The sequence below is a fragment of the Lingula anatina genome, chromosome 1 (assembly GCF_051362555.1).
Source record: "Lingula anatina isolate TDL-2025a chromosome 1, LinAna3.0, whole genome shotgun sequence".
NCBI lineage: Eukaryota > Metazoa > Brachiopoda > Lingulata > Lingulida > Lingulidae > Lingula > Lingula anatina.
In genome coordinates, this window is record NC_141767.1 from 6,879,554 (window position 1) to 6,897,320 (window position 17,767).

Here is a 17,767-nt window from a genome sequence, read left to right on the forward strand (position 1 = left end):
AAGCGCATGATGGGGCGTGGCTGTTGAAGTGAACATCAGGCAAATATTGACCATTCAAAAAGAAAAATGAGCTTAAAGGCTGTGACCGATCGGAATTCCATTTATTTATCTTACGATTGCGCACCCATTCGTACCTTTTTTTTTCGTTAAATCATTCGTAACTTTCTGGACAATCGACTAAAATCTGCACACCGCAAACGCCAAGCCTTCTGTCACCTATTCGTGGTTGTTAATGACTTGAGTGTTCGGATGGTTGGTTATCAAACACGTGTTTTAATCACCTTATGGAGCATATGTATCATTTTATCGTAAAATAGCCTTAGATTGTAATCTGCCCCACAGCCACTTGTAAATTCAAGACGAAAAATAATGCACAATTATGTAGGCCTATAATGAGATTTTTTTCGATATTGTTGTAATTCTACTTAAATTTTCGTGTAGATGAGTATGAGAAATCTAACAGCACTATATGTGATTTTACATTTATTATACAAATATTGACTGGATAATAAGCTTAATTACAACTCAAAACCCCCACAAATTTTAATATAAAGCAAGCAGTATGCAAGGATAATCTCACAGACAAACAGAGACATAAGAAAAAAAACGCTTAAACTTTAACAGGCCAATCAATTTTTCTTTGATGTATAATGGTATTAAACAGGCCCGTAGCATGTGCGCTAACAGCTATATTCATTTACGTAGGCCTTAAGTGGCACATCACCCTTCGCCCAAGTCTATTGTCGTGGTTTTGTAAGCGCACGTCGAATAAAAACCTATTCAATTCAGGTGAAAAGAAAGACAGCCTGTTATTGTGTCGCGGGTGACCTGTTGTGCTAAAAAATATACGGAAATATTATTCGCGCCATATATATATAAATAGAATCGCTTTTTTAAAGACCAGAACAGACTCAATATTTTGATAAAGAAGTGAGCAGTTTACACAACAAAGGACTGCCCTGGAATTGGAACCACCGGAAAATTGTTTATTGTGTCGCTGCTGTCATTTAAAAGTTGGTGCTAGATACACCCGTCAGACAGGAGGTAAAGTACACAGGTGTGGTAGCTCACACGACAAGTTGTGAGTCAGTAGAAAATTAACTTCGGTTATCGTATTTTATAACAGAAATAGCGAAAGCTAGGCTATACCCGGACACACCCTCATTTCGTTTTCGCACCACCGGATTAAGGCTCCTATGACAATCCATATAGGTCACGCACTCGATTTGACTACGCACCGCGCCCTGGGCTTGTCCACAGATACATTGTAGCAAGGATACCTTTGATTAACAGGTGTCCCGCATGGATTGATCCTCATGGAATCGGGAGTTTAGACAACACAAAAGGATACAAGATGACACTGAAGGAGATGGACACGCTGGTTCTCTCAGCTATTTTGCTGAGTTTTATCATGGCAGGTAAGGGCGAACGCTCAAATCAATATTGTATTAAAGGAAAGGGGGTTATCGGCTTACTACACATTGCCTTAAAGTTCCACATGAATGTAGCTATGTCTCTATTTCACTCAAGAGATCAGGTTTTTCGCCCTCTTATAAACATTTGACAGCATATTTGATAGGGTCGTTGCGATTGCATGAACGTTAATTAGAATAAGTCAGCTAGGTAAGCATGCCTGGAATAAGAAAAGCACATACCTGGGTTTTGTTATGAAACGTGTTATATGTGCGTATAAAGAGGGAACTTACGAAGAGGTGCAACCATAGGACTGAAACATTTAGTGTATTGCAATCTTTATATTTACAATAGAAAGTAAAGATATAACACATACAATTTATGAGCAAGGAAAGGTCTTAAAATCACCCTGACATAAACTTCCATGCACTGACATATATAACAGGGGCGATGCATTCATCCGAAGGCTAAACGTACACACTAAGTAGTGCATATACTCTGGAGAATACAAATATTTGATCCAATAACTTACAGTGAACTACTTTCAAGGACATAAGTCGCAAAATTCTTTAGAATGTGAAGCATATCTGCACACCTTGAATGAGGAGATATTTTAGTTATAGGCTTACTGTATTCAGTATTTCAATTCTTCTGCGCTTTTTACGCAAGGATATTTCATAGTGGTGTAGGCATATAAGATACATTGCTCCAAGAATTAGGTTGGTTTGTAATACATGTATATTAAATACAGTTAAAGAGAAGAAATGATCTGAAAGAATCTTGACCACCAGTCTCAACCGATAGATAGATATGCATATTGGAGAGAACTTTACAGCGTTTATGTTGGGGTGTAATACATGGACGGCGATACACGCTAATCAAGACCATGTGCATATTGTTCTCCTATACAGTGGTCCAATACCGTTATTGCTGCGTGAAATTCTTTCTTTTCAGTACATATGTTATTGCCCTACGCCTTCTATTCATTGATAACAATATGCTGCAATTTACCCTTTATGTCGATTGCGTATTACTGAGGGCTACTTTGTACTTTGTGGCGGGCGATGTGACTGGACAAACACCGATGTATCATGCTTAGGTGGGGCATGGAACGCCGCAGTGACATGTGTATACCATATATATGTAATGTCCACATTTATGAAAAGGAGTATGGGCGAGGCATTCTTACTGGGTACATGATTTTGGGACACGTTGAGTTTTTATCATATCTGTTTATCACCATCATCATCATCATCATCATTATTTTTGTTAAACTTAAAATTTCTAGAATTTTGATTCATCATAGTTATTATCAATTCATTTATTACATTTCATTTTTATCTTTCCACTTATATTTATTATCTTTGAAGAAAAAGAAAATAAATATTTGCTGTTTTTTTTTCTTATCATATAAGTGAACGAAACCCAGATAGTTTTAATGCAGATCTCCATTACACTTCTCAATACAAAGTACTTGGTATATGGAATTTTTCTTCGGGAATTTTAATACGTAACTAGACCTGTTTGATGTCAAAGGACACAACAGATTGGTTTTAAGTTTGGTTAAAAGGATCTATGAAATATCAAGATATTTTCTCTTACTTGCATCAAAGGATGAAGAATAAGTTCAAATGCATTTTAACATGAAAACTGGAATGAAGTCCAGGTAACCGTTATGGTCTAAGAGTACCTGTTAAAAGCCCCATGCATGGTATACCTTCACCTACTATATTAAGTCCAGCCGGAATACTATTATACGACCATCTCTTTTGAAAAAACTGGAAATATGATACTCCTCCAGTATTGCTCCTGTGCTGCTTGATATTTACACAGAATTTAACAACTGTACATGAAAGGAGGGTAGGCGAAATCTCCGGTCGATTTATATATCATTTATTATTAACTAAATTTTTAATAAACTATATTATTTATTATTCATATTAACTATTTTTAATTTTTTATTTTGTTTGTTTTCAGCTTGAATATCATTAACTTTTGACATGCGTTTTATCACAATTGGCTCTAAATTCTTATAAAAGTTAACATTTAATGATGTTTCTGCCTTCTTTAATATTTCTCTTCAGACTTTCTTTGTCCTCGCGATCTTTAACATGCATTGCTGAAATACCAATAATGTGTCAAGAAAACTTTGGTTTGCCATTAGTAGTCATTTCAATATGCTTAACAGGTAAAAAATACCAAAGACGATCAAATTATGTCTTAAAGGTAACTAAAATAAGATGTGTCTTAACCAACATTACTGTTATGTTAATCTGTCCTGACAAATGGGATTCTTTGTGGTTAAAATACTGAAATTTTATCAAACTAATTTTATCGTCAAAAAAGCACAATCTGGGTGTTATCTGGTGATGTTTCTCGATCAAAGAAATAAGGAGAATGATGGCCTTATAAAATCCATCTGTTACCCCGATCTCATTTCTCAAATACTTAGTCTTGACTTGGTTTTCATATCTTATGAAACAGAAAAAAATACTCGTGTTACGAAAAAGAAAAAATACTCACATTATAAATGATATAAAAGATGCATTTTCACCATAGAAGATCAACGATACGGACCAGATACCTAGATTGACACGACTTTGGATTTGCCTCATACAAAAGAACGCAGCAGTGCATCAATATAATGACTTAACATAACATAGTTACCAAAGAGGGTGTCTGTTTCAAGGACATGAATCAGGATAATGTGTCCCCCATTCTTCCCATGCTTACTAAGTTTCAAACCTGCATGTTCTCATAATATGGTTTATGATGAAGGCATCATGGTCCGACATTGTTAGGGTGACAGTTAACCATGTATTAATCTGTTTCCGCAAGTACCAAACAGTTGGATAGGCGCGAAAACTGATTGTGGCAAATTTTTAACGGACCTGTCGTCTGTTAAGTTAGCCAGTTACCCAGTGATAGCTGAATTTACTCTAAAGCCAAACACGCAAACACGTTGAAACAGCATCTGTATTTTAGGAGTATTGTTTATGAACATTTTAACCAGTGAAAACAGAAAAAAGGGAGGGGGGTAGACCTAGCCTAGAAAACGGCCAACTTCAATAAGCATAACACTGACTCTTAATTAATGCCTTTTTTCTTTTGTTTTTTTTTTCTTTTGTTTTTTTCTGTTGTTATGGTCACATTTGGTGATTTTATATATCTTTGACTACTTCAATAAACTGGTATTTATATCTATTGCCATGACGTGTTTTGACTTCGAATCTCAATACTCTCCTCTTGTTTTAGGTGTGTCGGGCATACCAGACAGCGCTGGGACTGATTTCATGGTGATGTTCACTGAAAACAGAGTTGATGATCAACCCTTCCCATACAATACACCCAACATGACATTATATATAACCCCACTCGACGGAAGCAAGGCCGTAACATTCAGCGTTTATTACATACGTCAAAATGTTTTGGTAAACGTCACACGGACGATACCGGCAGGACCCAATACAGCCGCGTCCGTGTTGCTACCCACAGACTTAGAGGTGAGGACCAGCGGAGTGATATCAAACCGCGGGGTCCGCGTAGTGGCTTCCGAAAAGATTGGTCTTTCTGCTATCAACAGAGAAGGCTATTCTGCCGACGGTTTTACAGCAATTCCAGTTTCAAAACTAGGCAAGCGGCACTATTCTGTCTCTTACGCCCCACCCCTTGTCTCAACACAGATGGGTTTGGTCGCTGTGGAGTATGACACAAACGTGACCATCACTGTTGCGAGAGATGCCAAATTGACTTTTAATAGCATCTCATATTCGGGCGGTCAGACGTTTAGTTTTACACTGAACGCCTTTCAAACCGTCCTGTTGGATGATGAGGTTACCCCGATTTCTGACTTGTCTGGAACGCTCATTGTTTCCTCCAAGCCGATTGGCGTTTTTAGCGGAAATAAAAGGACTAACGTTGGGGACGGAACAGTTTCGCGCGACCATTTGGTAGAGCAACTGCCTTCCGTAGAATACTGGGGGACTGAATTCATCACAGTAGCAACACCCAACCGCACCAGTGGAGATATCGTTAAATTTGTTGTCAGTGAACCAAACACAAACATAACAATCTACGAAAATTCAACTTCCAGAAGCATAATTTTAGCAAATGCTGGTGATGCACAAGAAGTTATTCTCAGTTCTGGTATACATGCGGATACAATGATCATTTCGGACAAACCCATAATGGTTGCCCAGATTGTTCATAGCCATGTTGGTGACAACCCTATGTCCGAGCTGGGGGATCCGGCCCTTACCATTCTCCCTCCCCTTTCTCAATACACCAACGCCTACACCTACGTCGTCCCTCGACTAACCGACCCGACAGATTTAGGCGAACCCAACAAGGCACCTTACTTTTATTTTCTGATAATCACCATCGAGGACCAATACAAAGATGGTCTGCGATTAAATGGTAGTGTTATTCCCGGACTTTTGTGGCACTCTGTACCTGCCGTCCCAGGGAAGCCCAGCATGGTGGCCGTGTCATTTGAAATTCAACAGAACGACATGAGATATACACTAACGAATGTCAACCCGACCGCGATGTTCAGTGTCCTTCTGTACGGGGCTGGGGACAGGGAGAGTTACGAGTACACCCTAGGATTTAACCTCAATGTGCTCAACCCGGTGAGTAAAGGACACTGGGTTTTTGGCCATGACACGTTTTTTTTTTTTTTTTTTTCAAAAAATGTCAATTTTTTTTTATTAAATTGAAGTAATTATTAAAGACAAAGTGTGCTATAGAACTATTTACGTCGAACTAAAGCCAGTTTTCTAAGATGACTATTATACGAAAAGACATGCTATGTTTAAAGAAGTAAATTTCATTATTTATAAAGAAAGAAAAATCATAAGCCAAGATGACGTCCCGAAATTTAAATATAAGCTAGAAATCACATTATATTTTACACCGACAGAACTGAATTGAGAAAAATATCTGGAAAACGCAAGACTGCAGTGTTTTTTAATAATTCTACATGTGACGTAGATCTATATCTAGCAAAAAGATAAAGGTGTCGAAAATTTTTTTTATGGGCCCTAACCGTGGAACCTCACGTCCTTTTGCCTACACATGAAGTCCAGTAAAAAAGGATGCTAACATCGGCAGGCCCTATACCAAATCTTTAAAAAATGGCAGAATCTTTCATGAAGACCAACAGCATTATTTCTTTAGTTGTAGACTTATTTCTATAAATTTCCGTGATTTTATGTGAATGAACTAAATATTGTATTCATTCTGTCTTTTTAGCCTGCTCCAGAGGGTAAGTTTGCGTTATGCCAGTAATTTATCTTGCTACTTTTTAATCAACTTATCTTTAGCACGCATATTTTTAAAAACTTATATGAAAACTTTTTATCTTAAAACATACTTTAAAACCAAAGAGCACCCAATTGTTTGAAACGGTGTTCATAAGTAAAACAGCAAACTCACCAAACAAGGTTTGAGGGAATACGCGCATGCGTGTCTTGTGACCTCTTTCTCACGGTCGTCTCTCGCAGCATTTACAAATAGGCCTACAATGTCTGGCTTGCAGTAGGCCTACTTAGAAAGTTGTAGGGTGTAGCGTTGAAGGCGAGATTCACACAGAAAGAGAGGTCATCTATAGGTCCGAGTACATGTTGTATATGTTAGCCCAGTTGGCTGCCAAAGGGAAAATGAGGAAGAAGAAATGGCTCGTGCAGCGGCGGCTGGTAGTACTAACGGCCGGTAGTACTACTACTGACCACTACTACTACTACGAGTAGTACTACTATTTACTTAATGTTGCTATAGATAGTCAGCTGGCTAGTACTAGCCGGTGACTAGTGGTAGTACTGGTACTGTGGTATTACTGCTACTGGCGTTCACTTATGACGTACTAGTAGTAACTATTGCGCAAAATAGTAGGTTAAAGATAATAGTATATGATATCTGCATTTTTTAAATAATGTTGTCATGTTGATTTATAATAATAATAGGGGTTTTGTACCACACTGTCTTATCTTACTTCTGTGATATAAATTTAGGTTATTTTTTGCAAGTTTAGATTTCAGCCCATTGTCATATTTAATACATTTTGATTTGCCTCAGTTTTTGGCATTACATGCTATAGTACCTTTACGGCAGGTAAGGCTGAACCCCGGTTAGTGTTTCAAACTTAAGTATCTTAAACTAAATATCCACATCCTGACAAAACTAGTGTTTATAAGGGACCATTCCCACAGATATTTGGATGGATCTATCTCCCTGGGGAGTCTCACTAAATTATTATCAAACTAACTGGCTTTAACATTTGTTACCCCTAGTAAAGCTGTTAGGGGGTAATTATCTTTACCCCTAGCTGATTTGTTAGGCATGACAGACATTTAAGCCTCTTGAGTTGATAGCAATTTAACATGAAACCCTAGGGAATTAGGTCAATCCAGATGGATCGATCTAAGTATGGGAACCCAGTCTAACACTAGGCAGGGTGAGGTCTTACCAGTGGTAGGGGTACTGAGGAAGCATGTAAGACCATAAACTGAGGCAAAATAAGATAGAGGGCAATAACCACCAATGATGTCAACATCCAGTTGATGACCCCTGTAAATTAAAGGTTATCATTTTATTCATTTTCAGTCTCCAAATATAGTAACATTTTTATATTGCCCTTGGACTAGTCATAATTGTCAGTTACCTACTATTTTTTAGTGTGCAGTAGTCAAGCAGTTGATCGCCAATGCATTATCAGTGGCAATAACTTTTGTCAAGGTATGATATCCAAATAACTTCAGAAAAATTGTCTTGCCAATTAATATACAAGTCTATATATAATAAAAAATAAGTAATTCCTTATGTTTAGTAGTACTTACCATCATTTACATATGACAACCAATTTTTTAAATGACCGCCACTGCTTTTTAAAGTTAGTAGGCTTTTTTCACCCCATATGAAAAAAATGATAATAACAATAAAATCAGGTGCACCTTAACCTGGTCTCTACTTTTCCAGGCACACCCTTTGACAATCAGGGTTATGGTTTTGTGTTGATGTTCAATGAGCACTACACTCGGGTGGGAAACCCATACAATCCCTTCCTGGTCATTACTAATGCTGAAACAGAAAATGTACAGGTAGGATGAAAAGTTATGGACAAAACATGGTATGCTTTTCTTCTAAATTATGAATTTAATATACCCCATACTTCCCATTTGAATTTTTTTCAAATTGCAGAAAAGGGACGAAAACTAAAATATAGCCCTCTTGGCTCAAACAGTGGTCATTCTATACGTAAAAAGTTAATCAAATTGCATTTAGGTAATTGTCCTAATTATAGATCTTGCAACTTGAAACCTCTTTTTCCTTATTCTGGATGACACAGTTTCACTGTATAGTATTGAGCTATAAATGTGTGTATATACTCAACTAATAAATCCCAGCCTAACCAATTTAAAAATTACCTTTAGGTGAATGTGACAACTCCACGCTGGAGCAGCCCAAGTGTAAATGAGCAATTCACATTGGCCAGTGGTCAGTATCGTACCGTGAGTATTCCACAAGAGCTCCGCATGCAGCAGTCAACTCTCTCCACCAAGGCCATCTTGGTCCAGTCAAGTGGGGAGGTAGTTGTCCAGGGTGTGAATTCTGAAGAACGCTCTACAGGCATGTTTCTTGCTCTTCCAATTGATGCTGTTGGCAGTGAGTATTATGCAGTGTGTTACAGCCCTGCTTTCCTTCATTGCCAGTTTGGCATTGCTGCAATACAGGATGGAACAGAGGTCTCGATATCTTTACCTTCTCCACTGCCTACCGGTCAAATTGTGCAGGTGACTTTTCAGGGCACAACATACTATAGTGGACAAACAATCCGCCTGACCCTCAGTGCCTATGACACCGTTCAAATACAGGCTGCTCATGACCTGACTGGCTCTCATGTCGTAACCAACAAACCTGTGAGCTTCTTCAGTGGGAACAGGCATACAAACATAGACCAAGGGCTAGGTGGACAAACAAAAGATCACACTGTAGAAATGCTCCCACCAGTATCTGCCTGGGGTAAAGAGTTCATCACTTTCCAAATTCCAGACAGGACAGTATTTAATCCGGGGGACAATTTCAGAGCTGTGGTTCCCAGATTCAGTCAAACACCACAACTAAACCTGACAGTGGGCTCCAACAACATATACCCGGCAGTGCCCAATGGGTTTTCATATGCCCAGTTCCTGGTTGGCCAAGGAAGCCAAAACACTTATGCCTACCTGTCATCAAACACTCCAGTAATGTTGGCTGAATTTATTGTCAGTATGATAGCTACCAATGAGCTAGCGGATCCTTCTATGATCTATCTGCCACCTATTTCATTGTACAGGAATGAATACACATTCACTGCCCTGGAGAGATCTCTCAGCACAAACAAGGTTTTTGTCAACACAATTATTATTGTCAGTCCTTTGTCGGGTCGTGGTGACATTACATTGGACGGGAATGCCTTACCAGCAATAACATGGACAAATGTCGATGCAGGGGGTGTCATGTACAGTGCGGGCTTCTTTACCATCAGCGCCGGCTTTCACAAACTGAGTCATCCCAAAGTGAACCATTATTTTGGAGCAGTGCTGTATGGAAATGTTCTGAATGATACAGTAGCCCCAGAATCCTATGCAACTGCTATTGGCATGAGGCTGTCCAGGGTTAATGAAGTAAGTCTACATCCTGAGAAGTACAAATAATATTGCCTTGTTTCATTGTAAGGTACATGTGAAACAGCTTGTCCAGTTTTTTCTTTTTAATATAATGACAATATAACTAGGTATCTATAATTATAATTTGGATTATTTCTTCTATACATTGCCTTGTCCTAGAGTAAGTGAAATGGCACCTACATTATTCAATTTTATATTATTTGTAGCCTTGTGGATGCAATGTCACTGCAACAGCCCAGTTCCAAGCGGATGGCATAGACAATGATTGTGATGGGCGGGTTGATGAGGAAGACTGCAGTAATGCAAATACAGGTTTGTTATTTCATTGATTTGAATTCATGCATATTTTATTATTATAACCCTGCTTTTCTTAAATACTATTAGGAATTTTGATAGCCTCACATGAGACTTGTGTGATTTTTACCAATTTATTTAATTTTGTTTGGAATGAACTTCTTGAATCAATATGGGTGATCTATACTTCGAAGCATGTTACAGTATGAACCTTTTTCTTTGTCAGATGAAGATGGTGATGGAAAACAGAATGAGGATTGTGCCACACCCACAAAAGGTATGGGAGTCTTTCTTTTTTAACCACTACATCTAGGGATCCCTTGGTGTGTGTGTGTGTGTGTGTGTGTGTGTGTGTGTGTGTGTGTGTAGAGTGAGCATTTCATACCCCCCCACCTCCTAAAAATAAAAAAGGCAGAACATCCTGTTGCACAACTTTATTTTGTCATTTTAAGTTCACATATAGCAAAAGTATAGCATCATAATAACCTAAAATGAAATATAATCCAAAATGTGTTTTCAACAACCTAGAATTAATGGATGTTTTGGTTGCATTCCATAATTATTCATTTTCAAAAACAATCTACCTAATGTCAACTTTTTCACATGCCCCAAAAAGACAAAAAAAAACTTAATGTTCTTTGAACAACAGTCACATATTTTGCTGTATATATATTAAGTGGATGGCCAGTGGTCTCAGTGGTCAAACTGGGGCACCTGCTCAGTGACCTGTGGGGGTGGCAGCAGGAGTAGGACCAGGTCCTGTAGTGATCCAGCCCCAGCATTTGGTGGCAGCCCATGTCCAGGATCACCTCCAGACACACAGACTGATACAGAATCCTGCAATAGTAATGCCTGTCCAGGTAATATATATCCTCATAGCTCGAGATATTTTCTGTAAAAATGTTATACAAAGTGAATTCAATAAAGTAGAATAATTTTAATTATTGGTTAACTGTATATCATAATGGAATTATGGTAGAACTAACCAGTAGCTTATTAAACTGATATAGGCATGATTATATGTACCTTTACTATTTTTGTTCGAAACAAGATTGTGTACATTTTGTTGTTGTTGTTGTTGTTTTACTGGCTGCTGTAGAACTGAATGATATTTTTGTCTGTTGCCTCAAGTGAATGGGAACTGGGGAGCGTGGCAAGCATGGAGTACTTGCAGTGTAACCTGTGGATCAGGCACCAGGTCGCGCGGTCGCAGTTGTGATAGTCCTCCACCACAAAATGGTGGTAGTTCTTGTGTAGGCAGCCCCACAGAGAATGAGAATTGCAACGTTACATGTGCAAGTAATGGCAGATTAAATTTTTTGCCTTCTGTTTTTCAAAGTTTAACATCTGGTATTTTTTTAGCCTTCTGTGGTACATTTATTTCATGCAAATAATGTTTGTTCATTACTCAAAGCAAATTTTTTAAATCAGATTATGAAAATGACTTTTGTGGATGCTCAAGAACCTTCATACTGGCGTTAATACTACAAAATTGATTTTTCCTCCATCCAGTTGATGGAAATTGGTCTGAGTGGGGCCAATGGTCATCTTGCTCTAAGACATGTGGTAGAGGAAAAAGTACAAGAACACGCACTTGTACGAACCCACCTCCATCTGGTGGGGGTGCCAGCTGCATTGGAGCAGACGTGGCAGAACGTGAATGCAATATATTTGACTGTCCAGGTACCCTCTGTGAAATTGCTTTGTCTGGATCTCAATGGTTGGCTTTTAGCTAGACAGGTTGTTGCTTTCTGTGGCTTAATTTGGCTCTTTGGAGATGTAGTGCCTTAAACCAAGCTTGATACTACCCAAAAGGATTCAGCATTAAAACTGGAAGCACTTTTTAACTCGTCACTTGATGTACTTTTTGTTTTCCTTTTTAAAACTTGACATTGAATGTAATACAATTTGTACACTTGTAACCTTTGTATTACATGTCAAGCCTTTTTACACCTGGCGTACTACCCTTTACACCTGGCATTTTACCTTTTTACACCTGGCGTAATATCTTTTCACACCTGGCAAACTACCTGTTTACACCTGGGATACTATTATATTTTCTTACCTGACATACATATTTTTACACCTGGCATTACTATTCTTTTTAGACTATGTTTATTTCCCTTTTTCCCAGGGTATATCTGATCACTTTACATGTGACGCACAACTTTGGCTAAAAATTTTGAGTTCTTTTTTTCAGTATCAATGATGCATATTTCATTCTGCCTGTGTCATGATGTACATTTTATGTTTATGAATATGTCTTTGTGCAAGAATGCAAGCCTTTTTGGACCATACTTGTCAAAACAGAATATAAAAAGTCACATACCGGTAGTTAAACAGTTTTTTCAATTAGCAATTTGATGGTGCACTTGGTTATTAATAAATATTTGGATGGTGTCAGGTAATTAACTGAAGCTTATAGCATCATCACCAAAAAATAACTCTTAAATTTCACTGCAATTTCCTGGTAAAAATATCACTGCCCAGCAGTGTAGGTTGCAAGTTACCTGTGTCTTATTTTTATCTTGAAGACAACTGATATGCAAACTAGTTTGTTATAACATCTGAGTGGTGTTTTACTTTACTCGCACCCTACCTGCTTTGACCTTCCTGCTCTTTTAGATTTTTCTTTTTTTTTTTTTTTTTTTTTTTTTTGTCACGAGTTTTCTATGCTTCTTAAGGGTTGCCAACACTATAGTTATGAAAGTAAATAGATTTCTTTTTATATCTTTTTAAAGACGAGTGTACACAATGAATATGAGACATTTACTCAGAAATAAGTTTAATTTTCTCAGCAATTTTCCAAGGGTAACAACAATATCCAGGAAACTGACAAAATTATTAGTAGTAAATCAGTTTTTGAGTTCTAAGTTTCCAATTTTTGAGTCAAGCTTGTAATGGAGATGGAAACTAGAAAATTTCACTAGTTAGTAGTAACTGTGAAAGTTTTTAATTAAGTGCTTGAAATTTTGTTTAAATTGCCATGTTTAATTTGTTTGTTAATTTTTGTTTTACTAGATTGCATACTAGATTTCTATACATTTTGATGATTAAGTTGGCAACCCTGGAGAATTAAATTGTGCAATTAATTTGAAATTAGAAAAAATCAACTGTAATGGTACAATTAATAGAAAGTTCTAGAAAACCTGTATTCAGCATTTGAAATCAGTACTTGTCAATGATTACTTCTGGATATAATCGTTCACATTGTTTCATAATTTATAAAAAAAAACTAACTTAATTTGGTTTGGACCAAATAAGCATTGGTTTTCTTTAATCTGAAGTTGAGGTTGTTTTTAACTAGTGGTAAATGGAGCATAACCATAAACCAATGTTTCAGTTAATGGCAATTGGGCTCCCTGGTCTGCCTGGTCTGACTGTTCTCTGACTTGTGGGACAGGAAATAGACTGAGAACCAGGACTTGCACTAACCCACCACCTTCCAACAATGGGCAAACATGCCCTGGAGACAATTTAGAAAGCCAGAATTGTATACTCCGAACCTGTCCAGGTAATTTGGTAGACAGTTAGCTACATATGCAGAACCTGAAAACTTGCCTATCACTGTCCCAAGCCTGCAAATGTCCAGCCCTCGTTACACTTTTTCTGATCTTGGACAAATTGTCCAAGTTCTGATAAAGTGCATTGTTCACTCCCAGTTGTTTTACCCCAGTGTATATGTATATGGTAATGGTATATAGTACAAACAGGTTCCTTGGAACAATTTAATTTAATTTAAAGTGAAAAGTTCAAACTGTCAGTCTTTTTTGTCACAGGGTGAGTGTGAACATGCACCTTTCCTTCCCACCAACACTTTTCCTAAACATTTGTCTCAGACTTATGAGTTGATTTGGTCTACTTGACTAACATGATAAACATTAAGACAAAGGCTGCGTTCACGTGAAAAATCTATTTTCTAAAAATCTATTTGCGGTATCTTGTGATCACGGTCTGTGCCTTGAATACCCCGTGGCATAAGTACTGCTAGCGCGAGCGAGTTACTTCCAAAGCTGTAATTAATTCTTGGCACTGCCAGTAATTACGCGGCGGGGTATTCAGGGCACAGACCGTGATCACAAGATACTGCAAATAGATTTTTAGATTTTTGGAAAATAGATTTTTCATGTGAATGGTCCCAAACAGTGCCATGTAAAAAAAAAAGGTGGCATATCAGCAGTGAGTATACTCATCACCTGTGTATGCTCAGGAAAAAGCTGGGAAGGTTACTTGGGCACTGACATGTTCAGCTGTGAGTAATCATGGACGTGGACAGGGAAAGTGGAGTTGGTTTAGGAGACGATGTATTGAAATGACTTCCTATGAATTTTCCCCAAATGTGTAGAAATACATAGCAGTGATCAAGGGAAGTATAATAGCTGTAAGTCCAATTCTGAGGGTTTAAAGCTGAAACACATAACATACCAGTGTACCACATATTGTTTTTTTTTTATGGTTTTTAGTTGATGGAAACTGGGGAGGTTGGACACCATGGAGTAACTGTAGCAGAACATGTGGGGGAGGCGTAAGGTTCAAATCACGTGAGTGTAATAACCCTCCGCCTTCCAACAGTGGGGTGTCCTGTCCTGGATCCAGTAATCTGACAGAGACGTGCAACCCACAGGGCTGCCCTGGTAAGTGACTGTATCTGTAGTACTTCTTGATAAAGATATTGGAATAGTTAAATGGATATGAAATAGTTATACCAGCATGTGCACAAATGATATGATTTAGTGGTCAAATAATCATATTACCTTGATTAAACTTTTAAGCATTGAAATGTGTCATTCTAATTCAAGACTGTATTTTTTGTAACAAAAGTACTAATTTTTTGTGAAATATGATGTATTGATTTTTACTAAGATTATAATAACTAGCCAGGAACAGATGGTTTAAACCTAGCTACACTGATTTTTTTAACTGTAACTGGAAATAAATTACCACAGAAGAGTAAGAATGCATGGTGGCCATTTATTTCACCAGTGATATAGATGTATTTTAAAAATATTGCACATTACTAAGCCTACTAGTACTAAAGTTCACTGACCTGTTATGACTAAGCTGGGTCAGATTTTTGGACTCTCTATGCCAGACAGCAGACAATAAGCAACCTGGGTAAAAGAAACCTTATACCTTGTATACAGGACATATTATAAGGAGTTGCCATGTGTTTGGTTTATATCCATCATATCCCTCTGGGGATTTTGCCCATTTCTTCCATATGTTTATCCATAGTCAATGGTGGGTTATCAAATTGGAGTTCATGGGGCACCTGTAATGTCACCTGCGGTGGAGGCTTCCAGTCAAGAACCAGGACATGTACCAATCCAGTACCACAAAATGGAGGTGCTGATTGTGTAGGAATCAGACTGGAGTTACAACAGTGTAATACTCAGGGTTGTCCAGGTGAATTATATGTTCTTTTTGGTGAGATTTTATTCATATGCAGTACCATTAATATTGTTTTATTCATGATGTATTAATTAAAATAAAGTATGCCATCCTGTATATTTAAATGTGCAGCTATAACTGATGTCATGGTATCCAGCTGGTCAGACTTTAAGAGCTATTTTACAAAATACCTTATATTTCAGTGGATGGAGGATACAGTCAGTGGAGTACTTGGGGCACTTGTTCTTCTACGTGTGGAGGTGGCTCTCAAACAAGAACCAGAACTTGCACAAACCCTACTCCAGCTTTTAATGGCAATGACTGTTCTGGTCTTGGACCTAACTCAGAAACACAACAGTGCAACACACAGGGATGTCCAGGTGAGACAGCAACTTTACAAAAATTATTTTCAGGACAAGATTCAAATACAAATTTTTTTCTTTTCTTGTATTAAAAGGAAAAGTGTATACAAAAAAACTAGCAGATCTGTATGTTAACAAATTTTATTCATTAATAGAGCATATCTCTACAAATCTCATTTGTAGTTGATGGTGGGTTATCAAATTGGAGTTCATGGGGCACCTGTAATGTCACCTGTGGTGGAGGCTCCCAGTCAAGAACCAGGACATGTACCAATCCAGTACCACAAAATGGAGGTGCTGATTGTGTGGGAATCAGACTGGAGTTACAACAGTGTAATACTCAGGGTTGTCCAGGTAAGATACTCATAATTTTCCTGTAATTCCATTCAGGAAATATTTTCAATCCATTTCAGTATCCATAACGAAGATGCTGATTCCATTGAGAGTCATTGTCCTACAAAATATATGTATTCCTTGAATCAAGTTAAAGTCTTTTTCTACTTTTTTTTTTACTGAAGTTTGGAAATATAGGGTCTCCCATGGGCTATTCAAGACAGAAAAGACAACTGTGAATGAGAGAATGACATTTGGGGGCAGGGAGAGGGCCCTTAATTGACCTCTGTGTCTTATCCAAACGTTTCATAAGTTGCAATTGTATTTCAGTGAATGGCAACTACACCGAATGGAGCAATTGGAGTGCCTGCAGTAGAACATGTGGAAATGGCCAACAAACTAGAAATAGGAGTTGTACAAACCCAGCTCCTGCAAATGGTGGAGATGATTGCTCCACTATTGGAGCTTTTGAGGAACTAAGACAGTGTATTCTACAGAACTGCCCTGGTGAGAATAAATTCTGTTTTATGGATAAATGGGAGTAAATGGTTGAGTTTTATGATCAAATATACAGCAAGCAATGGGAAACTGAGGGTTGTTGACAATCACTCTCCCATCGAACATTGTTGTCACAGAGTGGGTCTGTTTAGTAGAGGTAGGGTGAAGTAGAAAATTGAGCATAATTTATGCACAGTACAGGGGTGGATCCAGAAATATTTTCTGACAGGCTTCCAAATTATCTTTATTGATCCATCCTCCATTTCTGACAGTCTTCGAACAGAAAAAATTAGATACCATCAGTGTAAACTTGAAAAACTGACTGTCTTCCAGAAGACCCTAAATCTGCCCCTGCAGTGGTGATATCAAAAGTGATGATATAAGTTTGTTTTGCTTATTTGATTGTATATTCAATGCACCATGAAATTGTAAAATTTTAGTACTCTCAATTCATTTGAAATTAATTATCTATGTATCTGATTCTTGTTGATGGTGGCTATTCAGACTGGAGTGTTTGGAGTACCTGTACAGTCACATGTGGTGGTGGTCAGCAGACCAGGAAGAGGACATGTACCAATCCAGCTCCTCAGTTTGGAGGTGCCTTTTGCTCTGGACCCACATCAGAATCTCAGACATGTAACAGTCAGCAATGTCCAGGTAACACGAATGTGGCACATTGCTGTTGGCTGTGGAGCTGTCTGTTGGTGCCCTGTTCAAGGCTCCTGTCAGCCTTTTGACCCCTCCTGTTGTTCTGCTTGCTTGGCAAAGAGTCTAATTTGACAGTGTTTTTGAGTGACATTGCTTTTTATA

General features: G+C 37.9%; 1 protein-coding gene across 1 annotated transcript in view; it reads left to right on the top strand.

Moving 5' to 3' along the window:
• The first annotated feature begins 787 nt into the window (after window positions 1–787).
• The window catches only part of LOC106174328 (uncharacterized), a 55,624-nt gene continuing 38,644 nt past the window's right edge, over window positions 788–17,767 (top strand). Inside the window, exons 1-18 of the mRNA XM_087001469.1 lie at window positions 788–1,418; window positions 4,669–6,044; window positions 6,667–6,679; window positions 8,089–8,148; window positions 8,389–8,510; window positions 8,844–10,076; window positions 10,286–10,391; window positions 10,600–10,650; window positions 11,051–11,233; window positions 11,505–11,672; window positions 11,886–12,056; window positions 13,717–13,887; window positions 14,837–15,007; window positions 15,609–15,779; window positions 15,968–16,144; window positions 16,310–16,480; window positions 16,790–16,964; window positions 17,442–17,614. Coding sequence (XP_086857595.1) covers window positions 1,355–1,418; window positions 4,669–6,044; window positions 6,667–6,679; window positions 8,089–8,148; window positions 8,389–8,510; window positions 8,844–10,076; window positions 10,286–10,391; window positions 10,600–10,650; window positions 11,051–11,233; window positions 11,505–11,672; window positions 11,886–12,056; window positions 13,717–13,887; window positions 14,837–15,007; window positions 15,609–15,779; window positions 15,968–16,144; window positions 16,310–16,480; window positions 16,790–16,964; window positions 17,442–17,614 — 4,756 coding nt within the window. The 5' untranslated portion in view covers window positions 788–1,354. The remainder of the gene's footprint in view (window positions 1,419–4,668; window positions 6,045–6,666; window positions 6,680–8,088; window positions 8,149–8,388; window positions 8,511–8,843; window positions 10,077–10,285; window positions 10,392–10,599; window positions 10,651–11,050; window positions 11,234–11,504; window positions 11,673–11,885; window positions 12,057–13,716; window positions 13,888–14,836; window positions 15,008–15,608; window positions 15,780–15,967; window positions 16,145–16,309; window positions 16,481–16,789; window positions 16,965–17,441; window positions 17,615–17,767) is intronic.